The sequence below is a fragment of the Rhinolophus ferrumequinum genome, chromosome 16 (genome assembly GCF_004115265.2).
Source record: "Rhinolophus ferrumequinum isolate MPI-CBG mRhiFer1 chromosome 16, mRhiFer1_v1.p, whole genome shotgun sequence".
In the NCBI taxonomy this organism is placed as follows: Eukaryota; Metazoa; Chordata; class Mammalia; order Chiroptera; family Rhinolophidae; genus Rhinolophus; species Rhinolophus ferrumequinum.
The window spans coordinates 32749534-32767970 of NC_046299.1; the positions used below are offsets into that span (position 1 = coordinate 32749534).

At 36.4% G+C, this 18437-nt stretch overlaps 1 protein-coding gene across 1 annotated transcript in view; it reads left to right on the forward strand.

Annotated features, from left to right (window-relative positions):
• The window catches only part of RNLS (renalase, FAD dependent amine oxidase), a 260375-nt gene that overhangs the window by 192496 nt on the left and 49442 nt on the right, over positions 1 to 18437 (forward strand). The window contains 1 exon segment of the mRNA XM_033131183.1: positions 8394 to 8567. Coding sequence (XP_032987074.1) covers positions 8394 to 8567 — 174 coding nt within the window.

The window sequence follows — 18437 nt, forward strand, 5'->3', positions numbered from 1 at the left end:
ATCCTTACTGGAAACAAAAGTCATGATCAATTAAGTATTATTATATTTTAGAAACTTTGTGTGTCTTTATGTTCTTTTCTTCCCTTTTTAATGCCACTTAATGCATTAACTGTTAGGGTCCCACAAAATTTGAGAAATATTAGGATAAACTTCTTTTACTAGTTATGAACTTAATTTCTCTAACATGCCTATGCTTTTTCATGCGTTCTGATGACTTCCCCAAAACAGCTATACACAGCAACTAGAAGGATGTACCTGTTAAGGTTTATATTCAGGTAATGATTAGCATTCTCCCTAAACACATGAGTGTAAAATCATCTTAATCCTAAATTTTTATCAAAATATTTTCATCAAGTGTCAAACACAATACTGAAAAACCCATTTCTTTGGCAACTTTTGTTTTTATACAATCCTGGGGTAGGTTTAGGGTTAAGAAAATGTAATGCTGCCATACTAGAGTAATGATGGGTTTTTATTCCTTTCCAAAGATAAGTCTTTGAACATTCAGCATTCTAAATTAAGTAGTTAAAGAATTCTACAATTTATGTTAATTTTTCAAAAATTATTATCTGAAATTTTTTGGCATCTTTAATAGTCCTTACATTTGAAAGAAAAAGAAATTTATTTTTACCTTTTGCTCTGAAAAGTGAAGTGTATCCAGTGTACTTTACTAGCCAAAGATATGTTTTTGATTAGTAATATACGGATATGCTTGAATGTTAGGATGTTGCCGCTAAGAACTTTTTGAGAACTTTTTCTAAAGTATGATACACACATGCAAAAATATATACATACATACATACATACATAAAAATAAGGTATAATATACACATAGACACCTCTAAAGGCTTTTAAATTCAAGAACTACAGTGTTAGAGTTTTGCAAAACGCTTATTATTTGCCAGGCACTGTGCTAAGCACTTGCTATTATCTCATTTAATTTTCTTAACAATCCTTTAAGGCAGGCACTATTATTATTCTCATTTTGCAGGATAACCAATGCCTAGAGGGATTAAGCAACTTGACCAAGGTCACACAGATAAATGTCAGAACCAGAATTCAAACCCAAATTTTTCTGACTTCAGATGCTTCTCAGGATGAAAGAAATATTTCCCCAGGGAAATTCCACACAGATATGTAACTGCTGAAGTCTGTCACCAACAAACTCTAGATTTATTGCTTGCCAAAACTATTTTCGAAACTGTGCTTCCAGGCTTAATGACTTCTATACCTATAGAGTCCTAGTGAACATTCAATTTATTCCAGGTGAAGTGAAACAAGACTGATGCTGTGATGCTTTTACACGAAAGAAATGACTCATGAATGGTAAAAGTTCAAACTCTGTACTGGCCTGCGAGGAGAACTATTTATGGAAAATGGGTCTTTCAGCACTGTTTCTACAGCCACTTTGAGTGAAGAGGAACAAGCTCTTCTGGCTAAAATACTATTGGCTTCATGTACCCACAGAATTGGATGGTCTAATGTGAGCAGTTGAATTGGTGCATAAACTTTCTTGACACTCATGGAATTCAACATAAAAAATAAAAGCAATAATAAGTAAATCAAGGGCCACCAGTGTCCCCTGATGCAGAGCTTAAGTACTTATAACGCAAATTGACCTCCTAACTTCAACTGTCCCTGAGTTGAAATTCTTCACATCTGGGGGCAAATCATGAATTTAGCATTCCTCTGTAATTGTCTGTAAACAACAAAACTTCTGGAAGGAGATTAAGGCTTTGAGCACCGATTGTCGATGTGAGCACGCACCACTTACCATCGATGTGAGCACCGTTTACCACTAACTACAATATTGATAATGAATGCCATGTTAGTGCTTAAAAGGTGCTTGTTTTACTGTCATGTTCTCATGCCCCTCCCACGCCCCCACCCAATTCAGTATCTGATGAACAAAAATACAGTTTGAAAGCAGTATTTTGTTTACTTATGAAAACAGAGACCTATATAATCACAAAATATTCTCACTCAGAATACTCCTGGGCCGAAGGATTCTTAAGAGGTTGAGGTCTACCACTTCATAAGAATAGAATGTATCATGCTTGGCTTCAGAGTGCATTCTTTATAGTTAAATATTGTTTCAGTCAGGGTCCTACCAAGAAATAGATTGTGTGTGTTGAAAAGGTTTTAACTACCAGAAGAATTGAATGAAAGGGCATTTACAGAACTGTGGTTAGGGTTAAGGCAACCACCAAAGGAGATTGTGGCACCTCCAGACAGTAACAACAGAAAGCCATAACTACTCCTAGGTCTACATGGGTGAGAAAAGAAAACAATGTGTCCGATGCCCCATAACAAAGGGAACCGTGGAATAAGAGCCGCCGGAAAGGAACTTGAACTATAGAGAAACTCAGCATTGCCAGCACCTGGCAAAGCAGGAAAGAGCATAAGGAATCAGTTTTCCAGTCTCTGCCTCCTTCCACCTTACAGTCTCTTGCCTATGCCTCTCATTGGCCAAAACCATCCAGAAACCAGAGTTCCAGGGAATGCAGCCTATAGAGGGACAGTCACTCTGGGCACAGAGAAGAGAGAAGGGCAGGCGGTAGACCTGGGGGAGCAAGAATAATCAGCACAAATTAAGTTTTAATCTCTAAGTATTTAAACAGCAAAGGAAGGAAGGGAGGGAGGGAGGAAAGAAAGGGGAGAGGGAGAGAGAGAGAGAGAGAATGTGCGCAGGTGGGTACATGAGTGTGTACAAAAAAGAAAGAAAGCAACTGATTATCTATAGAAATATTATAATATATACAATACTAAAAAGTAAACAGCACATAGAAAAAGTTTATAACATACAATAAATGGAGAATTTTTATAATACCAGTACATCACCCATTTTAACTTAATAATGTGAAGACTCTAATAGACCAATTAGCAAAACGACATGAACTGATCGTTTCCAAAAGAGAAAATACATGTGAGCTAGTAGACATATGAATAATATTTAGTCTAATGAGTAGTTAAAGAAATAGATGTTAAAACCAAAATGAGATCTGTTTTTCCTATTGAATTATCAAGAAAAAAAGGTAATACTTAATATGGGCAAAGATACAATGAAATAGGTCTTCCATACACTTTTAGGGGAAGTATAAATTAGTGCAGTCTTTCTGCAAATCAATTTAACAGTAATTCTACTTTTAATATTCTGTCTTAAGGAATTAATGAGAAACGTAGGTAAAGATCTAGGCACAAGGATGTGCATAATAGCTTTCATTACAACAGACAAAAAAAGGAAACAAGTGTCCAACATGAATGGAGATTACATAGCATCCTTTCCATCGAATTTTATAAAGACATTAAAAATCATGTTTACAATGAGTTTTTTGTCATATGGAAAGCAAAATTAAAGTATGCAAAATTGTGTATACAATATGATCACAGCCATGTTTAAAGAAAAAAGTAAAGAAAATACCAGAGGGAAAATGTTAAAATGTTAATAGTTGTTGCTTCTCTGGGTAATGAGCATATGGTGATTATTTTTGCTTTTGCCTCTTTATGCCTTTGTGTACTTTCCAAATATTCTAAAATGAAATGTATTCGTTAATATTTATTGAATGCCCACATTGCACCAGTCATTATCCTGGGACCTTGACACTCAAAGCTCATGAGGCACAGTCCTTGCCTCAAGTTGCTTATAATCTGGTGTCTTTTTTGTATATTGTAACTTCAAAAATTATAGAACAATAAAGCTGTTGTTTATTTAATTAGAGTGGTTGAAAAGTAGTGTCCCATTAATTTCTCATTTGATTTCTTTCCCTCACACCACCTTTCCAAATCAACAGGAATCCTGGATGCTTTCTCTTCAAAAATATATCCAAAACCTTATTCAAGGTAAATCAATAAAGCTTTTAGGAAAAACTAAATAAGAAAATATCTTTAAGTTCTTGGAGTAGGCAAAGAGTTCTGAAACAGGACACAAATGTGTGCCCACTATAAATGAAAAAAATGGCAAATTGTACTAAATTAAAATTAAAATCGTTCATCAAAACATACGATTAACAGACTAAAAAGGCAGGCCACTAAGGAGGAGAAAGTTTTTTACACTTATTATATGACTCATATCCAGAATATATAAAGTACCCCTACATAACAACAAGAAACAGACAACCCAAAGGAAAAATGAGCAAAACTTTGAACAGGCAATCACAAAAGGATATCCAAATAAACATTGAAAGGTTTCATTGTGAAAAAGTAGTCATCATGGAATGCACATTAAAACCACAATGGGACATCACTACATCCCAAATTAAAAGGCACATAGTAGCAAAGGTGAACGAAGATAATAGCAAAAGTGTCCTCCCAGGTGGTACAATCACTTTAGAAAACCACTGGGCAGTATCTACTAAAGCTGAATATAAGCTAACCCCATGGTCCAGGCATTCCAGTTCTGGGTATATACTCAAAAGAAACACATACAGATGTTTTTCTCATTACATTTGTAATCGCCGAAAGCTAGAAACAATCCAAATGTTCATCAACAGTAGAATGGATACATACAGTGTAGTATATACACACAAGCTGTACTTTCCTGCAGTGACAATTAACTGCAACTACATGTAACAACATTTATAAATATCACAAGCATAATACTGAGTGAAAGAAGCCAGACACAAAGAGTGCATACTACATCGTTCTGTTTCTGTGACATTCTAAAACGGCTAAACTAATGTATGGTGTCAGAATTCACGATTATTGATGATCCTCAGCGGGGAGTGCCCTAAAAGGGCGGAGAAGATAGCTTCTGGGGTTCTAGTAGTGATCTGTTTCTTAACCTGCCTGGTGATCACACGGGTGGGTTCACTTTATGAAAATTCATCAAGGCATACTTTTCTGTATGTTAAATTTCAATTAAAATTACACTATGTATAGTTATATATGTATATGTGTCTGTGACATACGTATATACACATCCATGCACACATATGTAAAATATAATGTAAATGTATTTATTTACACACACACACACACACACACACACACACACTCCATCCAAAATGTAACCACTCCTGACCTCCTCTACGCTTCTCTCCCATCCAAGACGACTGCAAAGCTCTTTGTCCTAACTCCTCTCTTGCACCCCGGCAGTCTTCAGCTGAAGCCAGAATGATAAAAACAAGCTGGGTCATTTCTGTCCTTGGCTCACAACCAGTAGTAACTTCACATGTCAATCAGAATAAAATCCTCAGAGGAGAGATATACCCCTGACAGCCTCACTACCCACACCTGTCACTTCTATCCCATTAGCCTGCTTTATTTTTCTTTATAGATCTTATCATCAATGGCCATACCATCCACTAGGTTATTTAGTTATAACTTGTCTCTCCAATACCAGTGTGTCAGCTACAGAAAAGCAGGGATTGTATCTTCCTGCTTTATATCCCTAACATCTAAAATAATACCTGGCATAAAGTAGGCAATGAATGAATGAATGAATGAATGAATGAATGAATGAATGAGATCATCACCAAAAAACATAGGAAATGGGCAGAATGTGTATATTCAGCCTTCTTTTTATGTTAGGAAACTAAAAGAATGAAATTACATTAGGGAACAAAAAATCAAATTACTTATTTGATGTTTTCAGTAGTATAGCCCTGGTCTTCTTTTTCTCTTTTTCCCTCCCCCACACCCTATTTCTTGCTCTATCCTTCACCATCCCCAAACCCACACATGCATACCTACATGCAAACACAGGCATAGCTATAGGGAGAATGGAGTAAGGACAATTCTAACGGATGGAAATAAGAATACAAACTATCCTGTTCTACATAATTTTTAGCCACTTTACTCACATTATAGTCATAATAAAATATATTCTATATTATATATACGTGTGTGTATAATTACAGAGATTGTACAATCCTAGTGGCTGATAATTCAATTAGAGTGGCAACCAGGTAAAGATTCATTATATTGGATTTAGACATTTTTATATGAGCCTTGTTTTTGGGGTATATGGCACATGATATTACATGATATACACGACAGTAAAGAACTTATCATTATTTTTTGCCAAAAATATATGTATTTGGGATCTAAGGCTGCTCCCTCTGGCATTTTGCATAAAAATTTTTTTCAAACAAAATAAGACCATTTTGTTAGGTCCTACGACAATGAAAAACTTTTCAGACCCGGGAGACGAATCTTTTGGAAGCAAATATGCGTTATGTCCAGAAATCAACATTGTTTCAGTCAGAAGTCTTACCTCCTTGTCCTCAGAATGAATTGTAGAACTCCCAGAGCAGACAAGGATATTTAAGTTTAATTTCTATATAGATATCAATTACTTTTTCAAAGGACTATCCGGTAGGATTTGCCAGCTTGTCTAAAAACGAGCTAAATGTGCAAATGTGAGTGTGGGGGGAGGGGAAGGTCTAGTTTGGTTGTCAACCTAGTTGACCCTTTACTTTTGGTTAAAAAAAAAAGAGAGGCTTTTTGGCCCTTTCAGTTACAAAATAGCTGACTGCTCAGTTTTGTTGGTTTGTTTTTAATTGAAAAAAAAATGGAAAACTTAGTTATAAGATCCTACTATGTGCTCAACTGCTAGTATTAGTCTTCTTCACCTCCTCCCTCTCAGAAAGCAGTTAAGCATGACATCAAGCAGTAACTTTAAAAGTGGATGGAATAATAAAATAAAGCCTAAGACACATTGAGTGTTAACGGGTCCAATGTCAGAAGATCATTCATTCATCAAGTAGTTAATATCTTTTAAAAAGCAGAAAATGATGGTTCAAGGGAATGATGGCTTTTACTTTTAAGTGAGTGCAAAATAACCATTAACATCAGAGGAGAAAGCAATGCCAAAGTTCATTTTGAAGCTCAGATATACGGATCAGGAGGGAAAAGTATGGAGTAATGAGGACATGTGCATGACTCCACTGCCGGAACTGTGGCTTCACCTTGACCTCATGACTTAGAAGCTGTGTGACCTAGGGCAAGTTACTTCACCGCTCTGAATCTCAGCTTCCTAGGGATGTAAAATGAGGATGGTAAAAACACCTCTTTTGCAGGGCTTTTGTAAAGATTAAATGAGGTCTTAATTCTAAAAATATTGTGTAGCCAAGAATACGCAGCGATAATGTACAGGATTATTACCGTGCTTAAATAATTCATTGAATACCTTTCTTGCCTTCTCTTCTACCTCCTGAAGTCACTTCTCTGAGGTTTAGCTAAAGTTAGCCCCCATCCCTTGAGGTCTGCCTATACCTAGAGTTTTAGATTAGGATATTTTTAACTAGCTTAATGAAAAAATTTCATGTTTCATTTGTGAACCAGCCTGCCTAATTGTTGAGAATAGAAGTATGGTCTTCTCTAAGTTGTAAATTATTAATGCTGTATGAGTACATATATGAATATGCAGCTCCCTGAAACCCTTTAGGGTAGGGAGATTGGAGATGGAGATTTCAAAGGGAAGGAAATCTCCTCCTTTTCCATCCTAGGATGGAACACGGTCCCATTTTCCTAAGTATTTCCTCTTTATAATAGAAAAAGTGCCTATTTAATGCACACTTACATGCCAAGCATGGTGCTATGCATTATTTCATGAAACCCTCACAACATACTAATATATCCGGTATTAGTACTGATACTTACAGACAAGAGGATTATAATTAGAATAATTAAATAGTTTAACCAATGTCACAGACCTAGTACCCGGCAGAGTCAAGATTTGAACCTGAACCTGCCTAATTCCTTTTCCAGTCTTTTTCCATGGGTTAATTATTTCCCTCCTACATTTTAACTAACGTTGGGTGTCTGTGTTTGCCTTTCTATCCCTTTATATTTTCATCCGTGGTATGCCTGTAATGAGTAGGGTAGAGGCCTATAACAGAGATGATTTAGGTGTGGTCTCTGTACTTAACTGTTACAAGTCACTGGCAGGAAGATGACAGACATGGAAGAATTTAAGAGGTCCAGAAGGGATGGAGCATCCATCTCTCCAGCTGTCACATGAGAATAATAATATTCAACCTTATACAGCAGTTGTTAGGACAGTGAAATTCTTGTGTTAAGTGTTTGGCAAAGACCCTGTCTCATAGTCAGTGGTCAGTATACAGAATATATAACATTGCCAGACAGTTCCAGGATAACAACTAGGATGCAAAGCTACAAAAACAACGTGGTGCCAGATTTTGAGAGAGCACTGAATGCCAGTCTAAAGAGTTTCGACCTTCAGCTTGGTAAAAATAATTGTGCCTGGGTCAGTCATCATTCTGAAAAGAAATGAGAGCTGATGCTATTTCACATTAGCTTTCAAAATCCATCCTAAGTGAGATGGAATTGGTGGGAACAGTTGGAACTAGTTTAAAGGAGTTTTGTATTTGATGTACTAAAAGAAAAGATGATATTTTCAAGTTTGATGCCCTCTACTTTTTCTTCCACAGTAATTAGTGAACACCAAAGACAGCAACTGGAGTCTGTGAGCTACTCCTCTCGCTACGCTCTGGGCCTCTTTTATGAAGCTGGCACGAAGATTGATGTCCCTTGGGCAGGGCAGTACATCACCAGTAATCCCTGCATACGCTTCATCTCCATTGATAATAAGAAACGCAATATAGGTCAGTACCCCCATTATTTCCCTTAAATACAGTAACAATGGTGGGTGTAGATCATGAAAAATGCTGTTTAATTGAGTGTTGCCATTCTGCACAGAGCAAGCGTTTAACTCCAAGCCACAGGGGATAAAATTTAATGTCACATTTGGCCAATAATAAAATACACAGTGAAACCAGCAAAGTTTTTCAGAAAATGATTCACCACATGGTTTGTATTACTGAGTTCATGAAAATAGTATCAGAAAGTTTAAGATTTCAAAATGGCCCAAGTTCTGTTGCTTTAATATGGATCCATCTATATGCAAATGTATATCTCATCATTTGTTTGTTGGTGGAGTTTGTTTGGTTTTGTTTTTAAAATTTGATAAGTGCTGCTCTTGTTTCCACTTCCCAGGCTAGGAAAAAAAAAGAGGTGAATTTTACGATGTTATGAAAATTCCTCACTTTAATATAATTTTATTTAATTTTTCTCTGGGAGACTACATGAAATTATTTTGTATACAATGTAACTAAAATGATAGGTGAAATGTTTTATGAAAGCTTTACTAGAATGGGATAAAATCTACACTATACTCAACGCTTTTTGTTGAAGATAGTTAAAAAAGTAGACTTGAATTGCGAGAATAAACATAACTGATTCATTTTAGACATAAAGGTGAAAGTGTATTCTTATTGGTAAGATTGGGGTGATCCTTGAGATATTGCTTTTCATGGAATAAACTGTAATAATCTAAAATGACTAAATTCTTGAAAGGAATCATCCTTTCAATTTGTTATGGTGTTTTATGGTACAGTGATGGTTTAATCGAGCCATTAGTTTGAAGTCTTGCTTGATAAAATCACCAACTAATGTCTCGTGGCTTGCCAGAACTTTATAATGATAGAACTGGGTTGGAGTATGGTTTTATATCAGAGCATATGATCTTAGAAAAATGTTTCTTTTATAACTTAAAACTCCCTAAGGGCTGGACTGTTTATGTTAACATGATACCACGTATATGTACAATCAGCAGTTCATGAAATGCCCTATAACAGCAATAGACTAACCATTTTTAACTCTATAACTGCTTTGTTCTAAGGAAAGAAAAATAGCCCTTGATCTTATCATATTGTATGTCATGAATTAGACATTCTCCTTTGTGTATTGCTTCATAAGACATGATATCTCTTAGTATGTATTCAGTAATATGTAACAGAAAAAAAACAATTTAAACTTGTTTAAACAACATAAGGACATTTGTTATATTATCCGCTATGGACCGAATTATATCTCCCCCCTTCCCAATTTATACATTGAAGCCCTAACCCCCAATGTGATTATATTTGGGCTTTTAGGAGGTAATGAAGGTTAAATGAGGTTATAGGATGGGATCTTAATCCAATAGGATTCCTTATAAAATGAGGAAGAGAGTGAGAGAGGTTTCTCTCCATCCTTGTCTACACACCAAAGAAAGGCCATGTGAGGATAATGAGAAGGTAAGAAGGTGAGCTCTCTGCAAGCCAGGAAGAGTCCTTATCAAATCATTTGGCACTTTAATCTTGGACTGAGAGAAATAAATTTTCAGTATTTAAGCCACCCAATCTATGGTATTTTGCTATGGCAGCCCAAGCTGACTGATACATTATCTAAGAGGAAGAAGTTAGGGAGACTTCAGGATTGGTTGATTAGAGAACTGAGCAATATCTTTAAGGACCTAGGATTTATTTTTCTCTGCTCTCTTCCACTCTTGCTGTTGACATCCTCAGAGGACTGGTAGAAAGACATAAGTAACTGTTGGAGTCACATCCAGACCCAACAACATGTTTAGGAAGAAGAAGGACTATTACTGTCTCTGTCCCTTTCTAAGAATAAAGGAAATCTTTCCAGAAACCACTAAACCGACTTTATCTTGTATCTCATAGCTTAGAATTTCGTTACTCAACCCGTCTGAAATTAATCACTGGCAAAGAGGGTAGGGCTACCATGATGACCTGAGACAAACTAAGATCTACTCCTGGAACTGGTATTAGGATAATCTTCTCTTTAGCCCTATGAGGGGCAGATACCGGAATAAAATTGGGTTTTTCATTAGGAAGAAAGAAAGGAGTAATGGACACTGAGTTGGCAACAAAGAATGCATATTATCTTCAAGTAGAGTTGCATCTTATGTGAGAGGTAAAATTTTAAAATTTTCCTATAAAGAGAAGAATCGGGTATATTCAAAATATCTTTGAAAATCCCTTGAAACTACATAACATTTTGGAGACTGACACAACTTTCAGTAAATTCAGTATTTTTCCAACATTTAATAGATTTCATTTTCTTTGGATGAAGCGAGATGAAATAGCTGGTTTGCATTTATGGGACAGAATTATATTTTCTCCTATGAAAGGCACACAGGAAAGAAAAAAAATAGCAGTCATACCTAATAACAGATCAAATTCTCTGTACAAATGGAATGAGTTGGTAGGTGAAAGCACACATGCTACACAATGCAGGAGCAATTTATAAAATCATAGTCATGCAGAACTGAAAGAGTGCAACATAAAAATATTAATAAATTCTCACATGATTGGAAGCATTTGAAATAATAGAAATACAAAAATATATACTTTTTATATATTAACAGTCACAGAATTTTAAAGCTGGAGGGCCAGGAAAATTGGAAACCATGTTTTTGCTACAGCCCATGGTGGGGCCACTTCAGACAGCAAAGAAATACCTGCATTCCTGTGTTGATTTTATGGAAAATTAATCTTGGATTATGCAAGTTTCAAATTATGGAACTTGAATGTAATGGCATTCCCTAACCCTACTCTAGTAATTTCCCTAATAAGAAATCTAACTGCCTTGAATTTAAAATATTTTTTTCTCACTCTCTGGGGCCAGGATGCTAAGTGTATCTAGTTGAATCCACATAATATAAATGTCCGTATACTATATAACTCCACTGTATTTTATTGGTATTGATATTTAACTAGACCAGTAAGTGTTGTCTCTTTATGTCACTAACACTACCTTACACCCACCCTTTATTTGGGGTGTTTGATTGAATCAGGAATTAATATTGAAATACACACACTCAACTAATGAAGGGAACATTTGCATTCTGTCAAGGTAGGACAAAACAGACAAAGCAACAAAACAGACAAAGGCTGGCAGGGTTGAGTCTACAAAATGCAATCTGTTGTTAAGTCTTAAAGAGAGCCAGAGGATAAAGGATTAGTGGCCCAAACCAGACAAAGGTCATGGAATAATCATTTGTCAGCTGTCAGGAGGAGGCAATACATGCAGAAAGCCACAACCAGAACCAAAGTCTCCTTGGACAAATGGGCTAACTTCCAAGATGTTCTAGACCTAACTTCAAGTACCAATAGTAATGGGTATGACCCAATATACTTAGGTTTGTGTTTCCCAAAATGTGTTTAATGGAACACCAGTCCCTTGAGATAGTCTTTGGGAAGTGGCTTTGTCATCAAATAAGTTTGCAAAATGCTACTGACTTTACCCATATTTTGGAGAGTGTGAGGACATGTTATCCTTTTAGAAGACATTTCTATAGATGCCTTCTCACTTCACTTAATCTGGAATTTCTCAAATGTGCTTGACCATGGAATATTTTATTTGGACATCAAACCAACTAATATCCCACAGAAATGGTTCCCCAGAACACACTTGAGAAACTCTGACTTGATTCTGCATTTTGTGCTTCAATTCTGGGCAGTAACTAGAGGCCAGGTGATGGAGGTGGGGAAGTCTGGTACTGGACAGACACCTGAGATTTTTTAGAGATGGAAGAAGACTTCTAGCAGATAAACTCAAAACATGGTAGGGTTAGAACTGAAGACAATTTATGTTGAAATAAGGTCTTTGTCATTAACATGGATAATTTTATAAATTATCAATAAGATTGGCATAGTGGGAGCAATTTGGACTTTGAAAGACCTAGATTCAAACTTTGGCTCTGAAACATGCTAATGACGTGATCTTGCATGACCCTTGTTATTTGTAACATTAGCATTTGTAACAAACACAATCAAAATGTTTAATGGGGTAAATACAACAGAAGTTAATTTCTTGCTCACATAAAGCTCAAACAGGTGTTTATGATTGGTAGGTACCTTTCATCAAAGATGTGATTGATTTAGAGACCCAGAGGCCTCCATCTTTTGACTCTGCCAAGTTTGTTAGGTGGTTTACAGAGTCACTGCGCTCATCTGCATCAAATTGGCGGATGAGAAAGACAATGGAGGAGAGCACGTAGGATAATTTAAGGGCTAGATCTAGAAATGGTGCACATCCGGAGTGCTCATATTTTGTTGGTTAGAACAGTTATGCGGGCACACCTATTTGGAAGGAAGGCTGGAAATGTAGTTTACCTATGCATGTAGAAAGAAGAAACATATATGACGAACATATAGCCAATTTTTGCTACAACATTTAGCAAAAGTCCTTCTGTGAAAGATGTAAATTAGACCGACATGGATGATAAATACAGATGTCAACGCAAGTGCAAATCATTCAACAGGTAGTCATCCCGTACAGCAAAAACTAAGAATGATTCCACAGCTGGGATTATACTGAGCAGAAAAGGATTCTGCCAACATGCGGAGGGCATAGGGAGGAGTGCCACATATGAAATACATTTATCTCCTGTATAGGAAAAACACTCCTGTGTTTTTCTCCTTTACTCTCATGCTAGTGCCACACTCACAACATTTCTGACACCAACTGTATAGGTTTTCCACACATCAAGCAATTCTGTGACACCAGCTGGGTATCTTACAATTCAGTTCAGTTCTGACACTATCTACTGGGAGTTAGCATCAGATTCTACAGGTGAAGGGTTCAGTCCCATAAGACTGCCCCCACTTCAGATGCCAGTGGCAAGTCCCAGGTTGCCATCTGTACTTCTGACCAACCAACTATACACCAAGGTTCCCATGACTCCTCCTTGGGTTCAATAATTTGCTAGAATGGCTCACAGACTTGAGGGAAACATGTTTACTGGTTTATTGTAAAATAAAGGATGTGATATAGGATACAGATAATCAGCCAGATGAAGAGGTCCATCGAGTGAGGTCCAGAAGGGTCCCAGGCTAAGGAGCTTCTATCTCTGTAGAGTTGGGGTACACCACCCTCCAGGCAGATAGATGTGTTCACCAACCCAGAAGCTCTCCACACCCAATATTACTGGGATTTTTGTGCAGGCTTCATCATGTGGACATGATCGATCATTAACTCAATCTCCAATCCCTCTCCTCTTCCAGGAGGATGGGGAGTGGGACTGAAAGTTCTAAGCTTCTAATATGGCTTGGTTTTCTCCTAGAGCCCACCAATGACTTTCCTCATTAGAACACAAGACACTCTGATCACCCAGTAAATTCCAAGGGATTTAGGAGCTCTGTGTCAGGAACCTGAATTAGAATGAATGCTCCTAGTGCTCATATCACTTAGGAAATTACAAGGGTTTTAGGAGCTCTATGCCAGGAATTGAGGGGAGACATATATATATATATATATATATGAATATGTATATATTCATATGTATATATGTATATATGTATATATATGTAATATATATGTATATATATGTAAATATGTATATATGAATATGTATATATTCATATTGAGAGAGAGATATATAGATATATAGATATCGTGTTTCCCTGAAAATAAGACCTAGCCGAACAATCAGGTCTCATGAGTCTTTTGGAGGAAAAATTAATATAAGACTGGTCTTATTTTATTATAATATAAGACTGGGTCTTATATAATATAATGTAATGTAACGTAATGTAAAGTAATAGAATATCGAGTCTCATGTTGATTTTTGCTCCAAACGACGCATTAGAGGTGGTTGTCCGGCTAGGTCTTATTTTCGGGGAAACACAGTATACATATACTTCACCCCCCACCCCTATTATTTCACACCTTCCAAGAAGATCTGTCAGATCCTTCCCAAGATTTTAAAATTTGGACCCAAACTAGCCAGGAGTCAAACTTCCTAGATTCAATTCAGTTCTACCACTTACTACTTGTGTGACATTGGATAAATTGCATAAACTATCTGTCTACTGATCTGTAAGATGAGGAAAATAATATCCTACCACTTACTACTTGTGTGACATTGGATAAATTGCATAAACTATCTGTCTACTGATCTGTAAGATGAGGAAAATAATATCAACCCCAAACGGTTGAAGATGAAATGGTTTAAACATATAAAGAGCTTCACATGGCACTTAGCAAATAATAAATATCTATGGCACCTACTATTGTAATTAATAATTCTAGTCTTCAATTTGGATACTCTCCAAAGCAAAGGGCATAAATAAAAATGCCTAACTTAGGTGAATGCAATCCCTCCTACCAGTGTAGATAGGAGTCAGGGAGGCTTAAATAAAATGTGTAGGTTACCCTGAAAATGATTAGTCAGAATTTTAGTGTCCTTCCTTGTTCACCATCTGGAAGAGTGTGAATGATCAGTAAGAGGCCAATAAACTGCAATCTGAAGAGATCAACACAATCTGCAACTCTAGAAATTTGATGGCCAATGACCATAATTACATAGCTTTCAATATCTCGTCAAAAGAAACAATCTAACTCATCCGAAAAGAAAACAACAAGCAAATGAACAAATTTTTCATCACATAGAATTTGTGCTTACAAGGATTTTATTGTTAGGATCCTTGAGTAACAAACACTAATATAATGTATATTGCCTTTAATAGCTGTTTTATAAAATATGCAGAAATGTTATTCCATATAGCTGTTTATTACATCAACTTTTATAAAAGACAGGAACATATATGAAATCCTGTAAATAACTGGGATGGGCCCAGGGCCTTAATTCCAGGGCCTTAATTGTGTTCATTTAAGGGAGTTTCTGATTATTTCAATTAAGCGGGTTGCAATTGGTAACACAAAATGGTCTGCTTTAAGATTTGAATAAATGTGGAATTATTTGTCCTTAAACTTGCAGAAAATGAAATCCAGATAGGTTACGCTTTATAAGTAGTCCAAAAAAAAAAAAAAAAGAGGCTAGAAGAGGGAAAAAGGGAGAGGAAGGCGGAAGAAAGGAAAGGAAAAGAGCATGAAAAAACTGTCAAGTTTCCAGTTCAGGCTTTTGTTTTAAAGTACCAACTCTAGAAGCAGAGATCTCAGATAAGATCATCTTACAACAACAAACAGTAACTAGTTACAAAATCCATATTATGTATTTTGTATAATAGACATAGTCATTTGTAATCTAATTATGTCATGGTGATGTCCATATAAATCTATTAAGGCGATTTAATAAATAGTAATCAAATAATAATTATAAATATTCATCTTTATTACAATGATGCTATAGAATATCACATGATTATGATAACAAAATCTTGAGATGATCTTTCAGGAAGAAAATATATGTGTTTGTGTGTGTGTGTGTGTGTGTGTGTGTGTGTATACATACATATATAAATGTATAAAAGTACTTATCTAAAATATGTGCATATACATGTATATATATTATATATAATATTTGTTGTCATTTAATTTAATAAGCACAAATTATAAAATAGGGTAATCTTATTTCACATAATGTTTGCCACTTCTAAAAACAAAAAAATGGGTTTTCTTTAGAAAATGCAATAACTCAGACATTTTGTAAGGAGAGCATTTGCACACAAAGTAAAAACAAACAGCAGATCCCTTTTGTCTCTGGTTTCCCTATCAAGCTATCCTCAATGGGAAAGATTTACATCCAAGATAGCACTTGTCCTCCCACTTGCCAAGCAAGTTAACTCAATATGAAAATCAATGCCAGAGATGGAGGGAAAGTGGAAAAGCAGCTAAATATATATCAAAAATACACTTTAAAAATATTCTATGGAGCATATTACCGGGGGGGAAATATATCTTATGGAAACTTCTTTAAGAAAAATTGAATTCACAAATATTTGATTTATATGTTTTGAATTCACAATTTATTCAGTTGAACAATTATTTACAAATATGTATCGGATGCCTCTGTGTGTCAGACACTGTGCTAAGAATTGAAAATTCCATACTCCCTGCCCTCATGAAACATAAACGTTCATGAAGTCTACCCAAATGAGAATTCTGAAGGAAAGCAATTAATGAGACAGTTGGACTAGTAACTGGGAGTTAAGTAAGTCTTCATAAATATAAATTATACAATATAAAGAGCATTAACTCGCATCTATAATCAAAACCGGGAAGAGTCATGTTGCCTCGTGATCACACGAGCTTTTAAAAGAACTCACAAGATCTTTTGTCAACATGAACCCAATCATCTTCTTCTTTTGGTGAAGAAATGAAAGATCAAGGGGCTATGGAACATTTAAACCCGCGAATAAATGAAAAATCATTAGTATGGCCCAGTGTTTAACTTTCTCCTGGGATTGCTAAAAAGTTCAGTAGATACATATAAATCATGAAAAGTCCAAAAAGCAGTGAGCAGAAGGGTAAAAAGAATCTGGCATTTCTGTAAGTATAAATAATTCCAAATTACAGATTTATGTAGCATCTATACTAAGAAGTGAGTCTTAAACATTAAATGTCCCTTTTTGTGTCAACCTTCCCCCCTTTGTGTTCTGCCGGCCTGCCCTGTGAGAGTGGTATTTTCACTTATGGTATTGGCCTGAACTTGTGGCTGTCAGGTCTTTTTTTAATAAAAGACCTCAGGTTGGCCAAGAATTGGTCCAGAACACAAGAGCCAGATGTGTCAGTGATTGAGTGTTGTTTTTATTCACTATTAGTGAGAGAGAAGAGGGGAATGAGAATCAGATGACTGTTTATGATGAATAAATGTATAGATCTGAAATTTACAGGTCATAGATAAGAGCAGCAGAAAAACGGATGGAGGCTGCAGTCACTGCTGTCAATTTTAAAAGGAAACGGCAAGGAAAAGTCCTCTGTTAGCTTTGTAAGGACGGGAGGAAGGCCATGTACAGCAAGAAGGGGGAAATCAGTGAGGATCACAAGTGGAAATTGCCACAGTCTCTCTAACCTCTCGACTGACAAAGGCCATGTAACCAGATGTGTAGCTATCGTCTAATGAAGAAACTGCCTTATTAAATCTAATAGTGTCCAATGTTTGCTTATAATTACAGTGTTTTTTTTTTTAAGGGATGGTTCTTTTGTCTACTGAGCACCTAGAAGAGATGAGATGCCAGTTTGGGAGTGGGAACAAGGAGAAGTAAATTGTTCTGCTTGACTGAGGAGAAAGTTTCAGACATCCTGAGACAATGGGGAGGGCAAGGAGCAGAGAACAGGAAAGAAGAAAAAGGAAGGTGAAAGGCTCTGGGTTGACCTGGGGGATAACTATGTAGATTTGTGACTTGTTGGCTGGATCATTTTATTTTGTGATCCCTTTTCACAACTCCCTACAACCTCAGCGTAGTTGCTTTTCTGGGGGAGTGGTTAAGGAGTCAAGACAGTCCAGGCACTTTTTGGAATATCTAGGATGAAATTAGATAGGAACTGTGTGGCTCCTTCAGGCTAGTTCCTGTGCAGAAATTTGGAGTCTGTTGACTGTATGGCAAGCCTCACATATGTTGGAGAAACTTATCTTGAATCAAGACAGAACTCCTCATCCTCTGGACTTCAAATAAAGCAAGCTCAACTTGCTGTTTCCATAATACCTGCAACCGTGTCGATCTGTTGAGAGAACGGGAAAGTGGAAAAAGGGCACCCATTGTGGAACTGAACTGTTTCGAAGGATCTTGAAGTCAAGTCCTACTGTGGTCTGAAGTGAAGCTGTCAACACTCTGGATTGGAAGCCAGGGCTCGAAATGATGTGCTCTGCACTGCTTCCCAGACAAGTGCTCGGTTTTCATCATTCTGGAGGCATCTCAAAACCTTTGAAAGTTGAGAACAGTCTT